This window comes from Neodiprion lecontei, chromosome 2 (genome assembly GCF_021901455.1).
Source record: "Neodiprion lecontei isolate iyNeoLeco1 chromosome 2, iyNeoLeco1.1, whole genome shotgun sequence".
NCBI classification, from domain to species: Eukaryota; Metazoa; Arthropoda; class Insecta; order Hymenoptera; family Diprionidae; genus Neodiprion; species Neodiprion lecontei.
In genome coordinates this window covers 6914608-6928694 of record NC_060261.1, presented here as the reverse complement: position 1 = coordinate 6928694, position 14087 = coordinate 6914608, and the positions used below count along the sequence as shown (strand labels likewise).

The 14087-nt window shown below is 38.1% G+C and overlaps 3 protein-coding genes across 3 annotated transcripts; 2 read left to right on the top strand and 1 right to left on the bottom strand.

Annotated features, from left to right (window-relative positions):
- The first annotated feature begins 1631 nt into the window (after positions 1-1631).
- LOC107226910 (protein scabrous-like) lies at positions 1632-6365 on the top strand. Its single transcript, XM_015667892.2, has 3 exons — positions 1632-1943; positions 2805-3144; positions 4774-6365. Exons 1-3 carry the CDS (start codon positions 1714-1716, stop codon positions 6079-6081), a joined length of 1878 nt encoding a protein of 625 aa, XP_015523378.1. The 5' UTR covers positions 1632-1713; the 3' UTR covers positions 6082-6365.
- Positions 6366-6473: 108 nt separating this feature from the next.
- LOC107226918 (zinc finger protein 287) lies at positions 6474-9198 on the bottom strand. Its single transcript, XM_015667903.2, has 3 exons — positions 8883-9198; positions 8626-8796; positions 6474-8095 (listed from the first exon to the last, which is right to left on the bottom strand). Exons 1-3 carry the CDS (start codon positions 8997-8999, stop codon positions 7025-7027), a joined length of 1359 nt encoding a protein of 452 aa, XP_015523389.1. The 5' UTR covers positions 9000-9198; the 3' UTR covers positions 6474-7024.
- A 456-nt stretch (positions 9199-9654) lies between these two features.
- On the top strand, positions 9655-13632 carry LOC107226928 (exopolyphosphatase PRUNE1). The gene is made up of 6 exons (XM_015667911.2): positions 9655-9868; positions 10856-11094; positions 11920-12185; positions 12285-12526; positions 13112-13270; positions 13366-13632. The coding sequence occupies exons 1-6, from the start codon at positions 9833-9835 to the stop codon at positions 13540-13542; spliced, it is 1119 nt and encodes a 372-aa protein (XP_015523397.2). The 5' UTR covers positions 9655-9832; the 3' UTR covers positions 13543-13632.
- The last annotated feature ends 455 nt before the right edge of the window (positions 13633-14087 follow it).

Here is a 14087-nt window from a genome sequence, read left to right as displayed (position 1 = left end):
CTTGAAAATTGCAATAGCATAGATCAGTGAAGATCGATTAAACCAGCGGCTGTTACGGTGAAAATACCTCAAATCTAACAGCGTGAAAGTTATTGTTTTCTTACAGGGTATGTTTTTCACGAAACAGCCGGGGTTCGAACATCTGCCGCACAGACAGATGAAAAGATTTCTACCCAAACTTTGTAGCCGAGGGGCGCCGGCGGTCCGGTTAGTCGAATCATTATTTACCCGTTGCCTCAGCTCAGCTCGCATCGCTGGACGGGATGATTTCGACTCGCATGCCGGCCGGTGCGGGTAGATGGTCCCCCTGGCTGCAGCCTGAAGCTGACTGCGAGTGCCGGCCCTAACTATACCCTGTGGTGCAGGGAAATACTACGGAGGGGGCGAGGGTGGTTGCCGGGGGCCGTTCGACGCGTGGCGCGCGCGTGCGCTCGTCTTTACTTATTGCAGAGGCTACGTGCCAAAGCTACCAAAAGCTAGGACTACGGAGAGAATACACTTAGTAGGGCTAACTTTGATTGGGCAGCTGGAAGGCCAGAATAAGTAATGTCTATGTGTACACAAACGTTTTTCAATCAATTATAAAACTCTGTGAACATTGGTTGTAGGTTCCAAAGAGCTAACCGTTTTCTGTACAAAGACTGCCACAGCTGCAACCATATAACGAAGAGAATCTATTCAGGGGGGCTAATTTTCATGGGGCAGCAAATATATTTGAATCAACTGAGAAAAATCTGTAAACATGGATCATGGAAAGATTTATTCTGAAGACGCGAATTATTTATTACAGTAATACCTCGAAGGGCGGGAATCAACTCATCTAAATTTAATTTGAATTCAGATTTACACGAATGAAGAATCGTATTGAAGTTAGTCACGTTGGTGCTACGATTCATGATATAAGGAAGAACCGTTACTTCGCTATATACGAATTGTCTGAAGTTCAGTAGACAGTAATAAAACAAAAGACACTGATGTTTCGCATTCTTAGTTCCTTAAAAATTATTGTGAAATTAAGAAACTAGTGATATTTTCCCCAATGGTCTGTTACGATCACGTTACTAACTTCAACCTCGTGAATGAGGGCAGTTGTTCGATTTTGATCGAGGAGAAAATCAGTCACGAGTAAGGTGCTTTACTCGTTAACCTGATTGAAAATAAAACGGTATATCTGAAGAGTGAACTTTCAACTAATGGTAAGAAAAATAAGTTGGGTATCTATTCATTCGTAGGTGAATAAATTCTTTATTTAGAGTTAATTGTCCTCGGTAAGTGGTTCAATCAAGTACGAGCATATCCGTTGTACATTTCGGTATACCTGCAATCTGTGGCGGCGATGGCAGGCCGCAGGAGTTAGGGATCGAGATAAAACAGGTCTGTGATGCGGAATGGGGTTCTTAGCGAGGTGGGGATGATACTTTGGTACGGAGGATACCGGGACGCCCGGTGTTGTGGAACACCTGCTCCGTGGAGCTCCACGGAGCCGTAACGGCGCGGGCCCTTTGTCCAGCCGCTAATATAAGCTCTCCCTCGGCTATAGCGGTGTCAGTATGCCCATGGCGTTCAGGGTTTCAATTTACCATCCATTCGAATGAGAATATACGAAACACAGCTCGTACTTGATGAAATAATTGTATCGCGGTTGTAAACGTTCGCCAATCAGAAATACCTGCAGAGTTCGCGAAAATTGTTGTATCATCACATTTTAACGGTATGTGGAGAACAACGGAGTGGTTGGTTCTAGTTTTAGTGCTGATGTTTGTAACAATTGGCAAAACAGCTAGTGAAGATCTTACGATGACGGTTAAGTTTTTGCAAGAACAAGTGGAGGCGCTTTTAAGTCATCGGCAAGAAGAGTATAATGCTTTGGAAAGTAGCCTGAAGCGTGCCATTGAGAAAAACACGGAATTGATTGTGCTGAAAAACGAAGTAAAACAGTTGAGGTATGCATAAAATAATTACTACAAGTAGGAGCTTAATTTAGGGTCAAACGTCGGGCTGTAAAATTATTCGAAACTACAGTGTACGTCCGACTGAATGCTTGTAAGTTGGTTCATCACTGTTGATGAATTTATCTGACCCTACAGAAACCGGTAGCATATTAGCTTGAACTAAAAGTTGAGCAATACCAGTATTGATGATTTTTCACTATTATTTATCGGATAAAGTTAATTACATTTTAGATTGAAAAATATGATATTAGAATTGTTTTTCTCAAAAACTCAGCTATTTTATCTTTCGCGCGAACATCTCGCGTGCCATTAATCAAAATGTAGGACGGGGGTTGGCTTTTAGATGACGTATTTAAACAGTTCCATTACCCCCCAACCACTGGAAACGGTTTTCGATAAGACATTGGGAAACAAATTCTGGAGGGTTGTCAATTTTTACATGATGTATTGTATATATCTACGAAGATGATGAGAAATGACATCGCATTCTTGTGCATCGATCATAATTAGTCAGCCGCTTAATTTAGCAATAACGATTATATGCCGAGTATATGGATGTATAACATTTATGAATTGGATTCACAAATTGATGTTCATTTTGCCGCTTCTACTTGCTGACTTTGACAAATTCATTCAGAGCGTCGATTGTGATCGAGTTATAACCATTGCACTAGATAATAGACGCCGTACAAAAATATTTAAGAGGAGTCAAAATGTTTATGATACATATTTTTACAAAGTATGTTTTATACTTTTTTTCATTGAATTCACCACTTTTACGCTACCTTTCCAATTGATCTTACAAAAGGAGTACATCGTAATGCATGAAATACATAATGAACGTTTCCGCAGGAAGGAAGTGACGCTACTTCGCGGTGGAAGTGGCAACGAAGCGAAGAACGAAAAGTTAAGGGTGCGCTGGTTGGGGAGCGCTGTTACTGAATTACAAGCCGAAGTTGCTGAAGTACTTCGAACGAGAAATGCTAGCGAGGAACTTGCCGAGCGTTCCAGGATGCGTAGCGAATTGACTCTTCTTCGTGGTGACGTAGCCGAAGTCGGTCGCGGGATCCGAAGCCTCGGAGTAAGGATCACGCGTATCGAGGCGACCCTGGGCACGATGCGGGTGGATATCGGGACGGTCAAAGAACGATCCACTCAGATTTCGCGATCGTGCGCCGAAGTCGTTAGTCAGGTAAACCTATAATCTTATAACAAATCGATGCATCCTATAATTTTCAACACATCAGAAGCTGGATGGATGCGTAAAAACGATATTTTTATGCTCGTTAGAATCCCTCATTCCGTTTTGGGGATATCTTGAAAAATCACAGATATGACGCATAAGAATAATAATTTTTACAATCAACAATGTGTAATTAGATGATTTTATAATTGAAAACTATAAAATTCAGTTACTGTATCGAGCAGTGTAATCTTTAAATCTTTACTTAGAAGTCAGCGAGCATTATTATATACGATCCGATCCACTTGAAAGTTGTACAGAATTGAATCCTTGCGATCCGCAACGCGACAAGTTGTTCTTCTAATTTCGTTTGACCCCCCCCCCCGTGGGCGGCTGTGACCAACTCACGTTATTTGCCAGAGTACAGAGGCCGTATTTACATGAGGGCAGAGTACACCTGCCGGGCAGCAGGCACTGGCAGCCGGCCCGTTCGATTCTTTCTTTTGTATTTTTCGTTTTGGCGGGTAGCAGCTGCCGCAACATGGTTCCCCTTTTCTCCCTGCCCTACGTTCCATTCCGATGCTCGACCTGCCCATACCCCCGTTGCACCTTTCCAACTTGCAGGAACGATGCGTGGTACGAACGCATTCCCTCCTCCTGCCCCTCGGTCCGGCTCACTCTCAACTGCACCTGGCGTGTAGCCAGCCGTATCCCATCGCTCGTCATCTGCTTAATTTACTTGCGTCGAAGCACACAGCTATGGGGTAAAACCTTTGGCGATTGCTTATCTAGTTACTTCGGCTTGCGAGGAACTCTTCGGCCCCTATTTTACACCGATGATATACCTAACAAAAAATCTGTAGGCGCTAGCGGTGTCGCAGAATCAAAACCAACATTGCACTTTTATGCCTGCGATCATTACTGCGCTATATACTGACTCCATTACTTTCACTAATTATCGTGCGTGTACTGCACTTTTTCAGAGGTACAGGTAAACTCTTGCATTCACTCTGGTAAAATTTTCTCTCCGAAATTTGCAAAACTCATTGACAGCATTTCAGACAAATTTTTTGGAAATAATCACGTTCGTTTTGCGGAAATTTAATTGACAGACTTTAAGCAATATTTTCTCTCTGAAACATACTCCGGTTTTCTCTGAAGAAATATTCGAAAGTCTTTGTGGAAATTTGTGGTGTCTTCATGAAATCCTGTAACAATCTTGGTTAATATTTTATTAATACGTAGGCAGGGTGTTTTACTAAAAAATCAACTCATTTGTTAAAATCGGTCCCAGCAAAGTTTAACAAAATATCAAGCGTCAGACGCGAATTTCTCGCTTACCTACGGGATGTGCCATATGCCATATGGTGAATAGTGGGATGCCAAGTGGGTTATACCTCCACTCCACAGACGGATCGAGCATTTGACTTCCCGGTAATTTCACGGTGTATCCCCTCACTCGATCCACCCTGCACTCCGAATTTAATTGGGTTCACTCTAGACCCACGTCCTCGGAAATGCCAATAATGATTGTATGTATTGTATTAATGTATAGACAAATAATTATGACCATCCGTCAATAACGTGTTTTTGAATCGTCAGTATGTTCTAATGAATATTTTTTTTTTTTCGTTGCAGATGTCAAGTGTCCAGATTGAAATGAAATCCTTGAAATGCCGACCTGAGATATCCATGCACTACAAGGATAACCCATCTCTTCAGCACAATAATATTTACAACGAGATCAGAAGACAACACATCAATCACCACACGCGACACAGCCTTTTACGAGCGTCATCGAATCGTTACATAGAAGAGCGATTGATGAATCTTGAGCGTAAGATTTCAATGGTCTCTCGGAAACGCGGACTCGTTGAGAAACGTGTTATATACGAAAATCAAGATTATGTAACAAAGCGTTTAACTGCTTTAGAAACCGTTCAGCACAGTTTTTCAAAACAGCTGTTTAACATATCGCGAGAAGTAACGGCTGTCTCTAAGGTACGGGAATCGATGGTGGAACTGTTCGAATCTGTCCAAGCAATCGAAGACAAAGTTGACACGAATCAACCGGACATGAAACGAGAAATCGCACGATTGGACGTCAACGCGGCGAGGAAAGCAGCAGAACTTTCTCTTACGCGTGAGGAACTTGGGAATTTACGTCGAATGGTGCAAGCTCTGAGCGTAAGTGCTTCTAAACTCCAAGAGAAGAGCGACCAGCAACAGGAAATGATTGGGAACATCAACATCACTTTGGCGACTCTGGATTTGACCCAGTCTTTGGATACGGCGACCAACATCACTCACGAATTAGAGCACGTTGAAGACCAATACAGACTGATAGTCGATGCTCTTCCTGGAAACTGCAACGACAGAGATGGACTTACTCTTTTTGCACCAGGTCCAGGTGCGCCGTTGCTCGCGTCTTGTAATAAAGGATGGTTAGTCGTAGCACGACGAATTGACGGAATGGTCGAATTCGATAGATCTTGGAACGATTACGCAGCAGGATTCGGATCGCCGGTCAATGAATTCTGGGTGGGAAATGAAGCGCTGCACCGACTGACAAGAGATAACTGCACACGATTGAGGATTGACCTCGTTGACATCTATGGCGGGCACTGGAGGGCGGAATACGAATCGTTCAGGGTTGACTCCGATGAGGCCAACTACAAGCTCCATGTTTCAGGCTACTCAGGAAATGCTACAGACGCATTGTCCTACCAGAATGGAATGGCTTTTAGTGCGAAGGACCGCGACTTGGATATAAGCTCAACGGACTGCGCTGCCAATTATCACGGCGGTTGGTGGTTCAGTCATTGTCAGCACGCTAATCTCAATGGTAGATATTCTCTAGGACTCACGTGGTTTCAGTCACCCACTAACGAGTGGATGGCTGTTGCATCCTCGGAAATGTCCATACAACGTAAACAAGAATGTTGATACGACAAGATATTCGGAGGCTGTTTTCTGCACGGAAAAAAATACGAAGTCATTCATATTGAACCATGTCAGGGTTTAATTAATATTACTACTGCATCTAATCGTAGCAAAAGACACTGCAATCGATACAACACAAAACACGTTTTTTTTCAATACTTTAGTAGTAGGAGTTTACTGGATTCAATCAGTCAGCAAATGATGATTCTCACCGCGCTCGAGAGATTGTTTGCTTTGAGTAATTATTGCGACACATCGTGCCTAAAGAATTTTTTCACTACCACTAATAAGTACTCTAAATTGGCATTCTCTATATTTATAGTTTCATCAAATGCCATTTGATTTTATCCCAATGCTTTACCAAAGAGATGAATATAGTAAAATAACGATGTATATAAATTTTATATATTATAATTTAGGGATGTTACATATATTAACTATCAGTTATATCTATCATGAGTATTAGACACATTATATTGGACATGGTACAGATCATGCTCTTCATTTATATTACAAATTGTACGAAATGCTAATTACACTTTTGCGTATTCACTGAATTATAAAGATGGATTTGAAAAAATTAATTCAAAAATTACTCTATTATGCAGAATTTATGTGAATAGTACAAATATCTGTTTATAAATTATAATCTTAAGTTCAACCAATAAAATAAAGACTTTTAATTTATTTACTCGTACTGATATTCAATTACAATCATGTTCAAGTGCGAAGTTTGATAGGAATGAATGGTTGTTTCGATCATTCGTTTCAGTATTAACGACAAATGACATAGCGAGAGAGATATTTGTAAGACTTGCAAGTATAGTTAAAGCATTAACGAATATAAAATTCCACCTCATTAATGGTTGATGCTAAATTACTAAATATCACAATTACTCAACTTAAGCAATACGAACTTTTAATTACGTTAAAATGAGATATGTGGCTATAATTTTGAAGAATCAATAAATCCAACAGAATGCTTAGTTTTGCACTTTCTTTCGTGAACGAACAAGCTTCCCGAATTTCCATATGCAGAGCCGCACATCTTACAGATGAACGGTTTTTCTCCCGTATGAATGAAAGTGTGCTCTTTGAGATACTTATGGCGCCTAAACGATTTGCCACAAGTATCGCAGTGATAATTAGCTTCACCCGTGTGCGACCTTAAATGGTACTTCAATCCATTCGCCGAAGCAAAAGCAGCACTACATATGTGACAAATGAAATGTTTGTCACCTGTATGAGTTCGCTCGTGTCTTTTTTTGTAGCTGGGAATGGTGAAGCTTTTACTACAGAATTTACATTTGTAAGGTTTATTACCAGCGTGTGATTTCAAGTGAAATCGTAGTCCGGATTTGGAAGCAAAAGTTCGGCTGCACATATCACATAAATATTGTTTATCTGTGTTTATTAAAGGACCCTTACCATGTACCCTTAAATGAAAGTTTAGTTTTACTCGTTCTTTGAACGGCATACCACACACTTCGCATTTAAAATCCATAGCATCATTATGCTTTTTCATATGTTCACTTAATTTTTCACTATTATTGAACGTTTTATTGCAGACATTACACGTCACGATTTCGCTTTTCAAATGTGCCTCAGTATGCTTTAGTAATGCTTTCTTAGAAACGTAAACTTTTTGACACAAATTACAGTCAAATTTTTCCTTTTCTTTTGGCTGTTTTACACTCTTGCCCGTCAAGACTTTATCAGCATGGATTCGTACACGTCGCGTTTTAACTTTTGTATTATCCTTGCGCAAATTACAGTCCTCAACTTCTAGACTATTGCTTGAACGTATTCCATTCGCGACGCAGCCGAATTTTTTGCTATCTTCATCATCATCATCATCATCATTATCATCATCAGCAGCGATATCGCTGTATATCATCTCCAGTGAAACAGGCGTTACGTTTACCTTACATATTTCCTTTTGATGTATGTCAAAGAAAGAATTTGTCGAAAGCGATGGGTTACCTTCAATATTATCATCCGTCTGAATGCCGATATCCTATAAGTGAGTGTTGATTGGTGAAGGAAGAAACATCTAATAATATAATGTTGATACATGCAGTGGACCTAGGCAGAATGTTTATGCGAGGCGAAGGGAATACCTTGTATGTATTTTCTTTAAACGATATCAAGAAAACCAAATTCACGCACATTTGTCAAGATTTGTTCACTTCGTGAAGAATTAAGAAATATCCGAAGGATTTGAAAAGAGTGCATTGAATGTTAATGCCACAGGAATTGACCTATTTGAATTACATTACAATTTGATACACTCAACTCGTTATATGGCATATCTCGATAGTGAGAAAATTAAGAAGTCCAATATGTTTAATTCTTAGAATCCAATATTATGCTTTGGCAGATATTTTAGGGAAATAAAAATATTCACTGTAAAATGTTTACGAAGAATTGTTGTAAAGATTGGTATATTTTGTGAAAATAATTTCAAACAGATGATATTCAAAATTATGCAAATAATTGTATAATTGCAGAAAGTTCTCAGACGTTATTTCACAAACATATTCTTACCTTAAGTGCTTCGAAAATTGAATGAGACGTTTGCTTGGGCGAGAAAATTTTGTAATATTCCCTTAGTTTTAGATCAGAATGTTCGCACTGCGTTTTAAACTCATCAATAGATGTCAATTTATCTTTACAACAATTACATATCATTTTAGGCAATGCATCATTCTCCGTTATCTGGAATTAATAAGTAAGTTTGATCATTTATTGCTATGATAGCCTGGTCCTTAATGAACATTGCTACATTATTTGAATTTACTGACCTCTATAGAACAATAATTTTGAATTTGTAATTGTAGCTCCGATGTGCATTTGCTCGCATAAAATATTGGAATCAAATTGGGCTCATCGCAAAGGCATAACCTACACACCATATCCATTCCGATAATCAAGTCAGTGATAAGTGAATATCAACGATGAAATATCAAGCATGACTTATTATTTGTTGGAACTGACAATGAGGCGAGCTTATACACAAATAAATGTTTAACATGCATCATGTCAATACTGACTAAGGGGTATTCAATTGTTGTAAATCTTGATCTACCGTGACCTGACCACTGAGACTGTGTGTTTATACTTGGAACATTTGAACGATTGACCAATCATCATGGTGAAACGTGGTTTAACAGCAGAAATCCCCTAGGTGGTTGAAGTTTAATGTTTGATACCGCGCATGCGTCGAGCGCTCGGTGTAAAATATAAATATGATGTATAAAACGGATCACCAATTCGATTTTATGCAACAAAATCATCAAAAGTAAAAAAATAGCGAAACAACTGTTTATTCCCTACATTTTCTGGAAGTTTTCATTAGCTGGCAGCCGTGAGAGCGAGAACGACCTCATTTTAGAGAGAGATAGATGCGTTGGCTTGCGAACGTGATTTCATCGGTGTATTCCGTTAGATCCGACCAATGAAATCACAGATTTGTGTCAGATAATGATGTAAACGAAAGCGCCAGAATTTCTTTCACACCTCTGATATTTTCACCATATCCATATTTTCACCATGTCAATTGCCAACATGGATTACTGGCCGTGTTTAAATCCTCTTATCAAGCACAGAATTTCGAACCAGCTGGCTTATTATTCCTTCAAATCTATCGTTACAATTAGTTTCACCCAACCGTATCAACTCCGTACAGTCTTCATGTTGTAAACAGTCCATGGTAAAATTTCTAACCTATATCACGGCGTTGCCTTTGTAAATCATGGATTCCTTTCTGGAAGCATCAAAAGCTTGTTTGGTAATTACATTTAATTGTTGGTCAATATGTGTTTCGAACTAAAATCTTCGCAATAATTAGTGACATCAGTTTTTATATTCAGTCAAAAGAATACAAAATAATTTCTGTGAATATTAGCTCTCTTCATTTTGGCTATTAGCAGTCGGTTATGGGCGGAATTCGATAACTGCTGGAAGCAGAAACGTCACCAAACTATTATGTCATTTAAGTAAACAATTGCAGAAGTATTGACATTTATAGTAAATGAATACTGCAGACAAGTGATAATTTTTTCTACAGGAATGTGTCGTGCACTTCTAATATTCATGCGCGAGATAAATCATGTTCAAATTTCATCAAATAGTCATCACAATTACAATTGCGACTATTTTCCCTGCATGTAAAAATGCATTCTCAACAGGAAATTCGCATAAAATATTTCTACAACATTGCTGAATATTCGTGGAAATATTTTTAGAACTTTACTATGAATATTCCAGAAAATATTTCAACGAAACTTTCATAGAAATATTTCTGGAAAAATGTTCACACCGTTATTAGTACCACTGTAAATTTAATTTAATTTCTTTGCATTGTGAATTCGCCGCTGATTCAAATAATATTTATTTTCTCATCGAAATACGATGAAACGAGTATTTTTTCGAGTTCAAGATACTTGACTAGCAGCACTATGATCTCAATTGAAACTTTTTTCAAATAAATAATTTTTCCGATTAATTGCATTTACTGTTATTCAACAAATCTCTTTTTATTGCGGGATAATCTACGACGCAACATTCTATGAAGTAATATTTCTGTACTGCCGCAGTGGGCACTTGACCCAATCCCGGTTTATTGTTTTCAGATGAAGTTTATACGTTAGATAGATCAGTAAGTGCTGAAAAGCCAATGTGATTTCTCGATGGGAAATATAAACTTTAATCTTGAGATAACGTTACATTAAGAATAAAATTTCTGATTCTTTTGTTTAAACTTTTACGGTCGCAGGATAATCTAGTTCGGTATAAAATTGTCCGGGTAGTATTGGGTAATCCAACATGTGATTTGGATTCAGCAGTGTGTGCACTTGTCTATGCATTCCATCGCTACAACGATGTTAAAGACAAAGGTGAAGATATTGCTGTAATACCTTTGCTCAATATTCCGGAAAAAGAATTTCGTTTGAAAACTGAAGTTCTGTACCATTTTGAAAAACACAGCATACCACTGGAGCTGTTGACTTTCAGGTCAGTTTTGTAATAGGGGAACCCATATTGCGATAGCGTAAGATTGTACATTCTTCTTTCAAACGAATCACTTTTCATACCGTATGTTTACACTCTTTTAATAAACTACCGTACCAAATTGAACCCTGATGTGTATTACGAATATAAATGATTTGGTATTGGGACCTAGAATAAATTGATTTGTTTATATTTATCAATGTGCGGCCAAGAATACATTTCAAAATGCTTTGTATAGCAAAAATGAACGTGACATATCTGTTATACTTGTGGTATAGCATGTATTTTTAAATCTTATTAAAAAGATGTGCTTGAAATTAAGGGTAAAAAGTAAATTATCATTCATATGTTTCTTTAATCCCACGGAAGAAATGTTCGGTTTATTTTACACCCTTGTACTAAACTCGATTTCGACCCTCCGCAATTATCGAGAAATTCAGCGTTAAGGGGGCGTTACACTAGGAGGGTGTACATGTGCTGCTACAGTCACTTACTACTGATATTTGGAACTGCTGATGTTTCATAACTTTCGATCAGCCTTGCAAGAATCTATAACTTTCAATCCAACAATATTAAAATTTAATACAAGAATTGAATTTGCAAAGCTTTAAGGCAAAAAGTTCGAAAAGATATGAATACGGATACGTCTGTTTTACGCATCTAGGTATTTAATCGAGTTTAAATGTCTGTTGATATTGTCTCGTGGTTCACGAATTGAATTCATTGGAATCAAAATTGTAGAATTTGCGTTATCACATGCGTTCTCCTTAAATATACGGTATATACCGAAATATATTCACGAATACAGTTTTCGCCATCTTGTTGCAGAGATCAGTTGAGTCTTGAGGTTCTTAGCAGTGAAAAGAAATTAGAAATTATTTTGGTAGACCACCATACTCTCTCTGAGGAAAGTCGAGGCCTTGCTAATTCGGTTGTAGAGATTATTGATCACAGACCACAAGACCCAGCATGGTTATGGCCGCAGAAAGAGATTAAGATAAAAATAGTTGGCAGCTGTTCAACTTTGATTGCCAAGATTCTGATTGATAAAAAATCGAAAATTCTGGATCCTCGTATCTGCAGTTTCCTGCGAGGTAATTCCAACACACTTGTACCTACTCTTGCGTGATAGGTTTTAAAATGTACAAATACAGCTCAAAGTTCCCAGTAAATAATTGCCTCATTTACAACAGGGCCAATCTTGGTTGACACAGTCAACTTTTCTGTCGAAGCTAACAGAGCCACTCCTGACGATGTTGAAGTTATTAAGAAACTTGAGGAGATTGGGTTCATTACTTCCGACAGAGAGATGGAATACAAAGAACTCCTTTTCGCTAAAACAGACATCAGTAGGTTGACCCCCGGGGAGTTGTTGATCAGGGATCTGAAGGTTGCTAATGGTATACCGATTTCAGGCCTTCCAATCTTGGTAGAGGTATAAAAATTATTGTTTTATCAACCCGACACAATTTTTAGTCAACGATCAGTTCTGGAACCGTTTTATATTCTCCCTAGTTTTATTTCGACCGATTGTTCCAGCTAATGCAAGACTAAAAAATTCCAAATCTCTGAAGTCCTTTTATACCTCTTATTTTGATTATGAAGCAGTGATTTATTTCGCTTCAATCTTTTGTGAGTTCGTAATTGATGAGGCAGTTTTCAAAGCTGTAAACCTTGCTTTTGAAAACTCTTTTGAATCAAGATTTCCGAAACTCAACTTGCGGAAGAATAGACTTGAGATAACTGTATTTTGAAAAATACATTCTGATGGACTTTGTGCAGTAGAGTGAAATAAAAAAAAAATATACAATTTGAATTGAACATCTTCATTGAAAAGCTTGCAACGTTCTCTATAATTTAATTAAAGACCGCATTATAGGACTCTCAAAATTTGGGATGTTGTATAATTCTTGAAGAGTATAACGCGACGGCTAAATATCAAAAAAAATTGTTACTCACTGATAAATAATTGAAGTCTACATGCACAAAGCTGCACGCTGTAACAAGATGATAATTTCAGAGTTTTGTGAAACTGGACGGTGCCTTTGAAGCACTCACTGAATTTACAACGGAATATAGCTGTTCCGTGACCGTTGTGATGGGTTTAGATCTGAGAAATGACACAGTAACGAGAGATATTGCTATATTTTCGCCGACTAATAACAATCTACGAAGTACAGTAAGTGATTCTGCGACGAATTTGGGACCAGACTCATTTGATTCTAGTTTTATGTCCATCCGATAATTTCATGGTGAAAATTTATCCGTTTACAGATTATAGAATCGTTGAAATCTAACACAGAACCCTCGCTGAATTTAATGGAAGAACAGATGATTTCAACACGTAATAAATACGACCTTGTTTTATTCAAACAGGGCAATGTAAAAGCGTCGAGGAAACAAATACTCCCGATCATCAGAAGCATATCTATAAATTGTAATTCTTTTTAATTAACTCCCGCGAATAACAAATATTTTCAATTTTCCAATGCATTATCACATGTAATATTACAGTTATTAATAAAAGTTTTATTCAAGTAATATCCATAATACGCATTACACCTCTTTCAATGTTTAATACGATACGCGTAATGGGTAATGAAACATTTTCCATGTTTTTAGAATGTTATTTTATTTTACCGGACAAGACGTACGACATGCTTGAAAATTTGATTGAAACAAAGGTAGTAAACTTCGCTGCAGCGTCGGTTCGCGTAATTAAATTATCTCCGGACCACGTTTGCCATTGCATTTAACTCGGAAGATTTCCTGCACTGAAATAGGATGCATAAAAGACGTAAAACGGAAAAAAAGAAGCAAGAAAAATTCAAATTTCCCCCGAGACCTCACGTGGCCGTCATGTTCTTCGGTTTTACATTTCCATCTCCGTTGTAAAGTATATTTAGACGTAAACGAGTCCGGAAAAATCGCTTATATTTCATTTGTCGTTGTTATACTACGCGAAATGAAAAAAAATTGCCGCTCCCTGTATTTAC

Excerpts from the sequence above, each read along its gene's own strand:
- LOC107226918 (XM_015667903.2), bottom strand. The coding sequence starts at position 8,999 with ATGGATATGGTGTGTAGGTTATGCCTTTGCGATGAGCCCAATTTGATT. Across the intron at positions 8,797-8,882 it reads AAAATTATTGTTCTATAGAG|ATAACGGAGAATGATGCATT; the intron begins GTCAGTAAATTC and ends TATTAATTCCAG. Across the intron at positions 8,096-8,625 it reads CAATTTTCGAAGCACTTAAG|GATATCGGCATTCAGACGGA; the intron begins GTAAGAATATGT and ends ACTCACTTATAG.
- LOC107226928 (XM_015667911.2), top strand. The coding sequence starts at position 9,833 with ATGGATTCCTTTCTGGAAGCATCAAAAGCTTGTTTG. Across the intron at positions 11,095-11,919 it reads CTGGAGCTGTTGACTTTCAG|AGATCAGTTGAGTCTTGAGG; the intron begins GTCAGTTTTGTA and ends ATCTTGTTGCAG. Across the intron at positions 12,186-12,284 it reads TATCTGCAGTTTCCTGCGAG|GGCCAATCTTGGTTGACACA; the intron begins GTAATTCCAACA and ends CATTTACAACAG.
- LOC107226910 (XM_015667892.2), top strand. The coding sequence starts at position 1,714 with ATGTGGAGAACAACGGAGTGGTTGGTTCTAGTTTTAGTGCTGATGTTT. Across the intron at positions 1,944-2,804 it reads AACGAAGTAAAACAGTTGAG|GAAGGAAGTGACGCTACTTC; the intron begins GTATGCATAAAA and ends ACGTTTCCGCAG. Across the intron at positions 3,145-4,773 it reads GCGCCGAAGTCGTTAGTCAG|ATGTCAAGTGTCCAGATTGA; the intron begins GTAAACCTATAA and ends TTTTCGTTGCAG.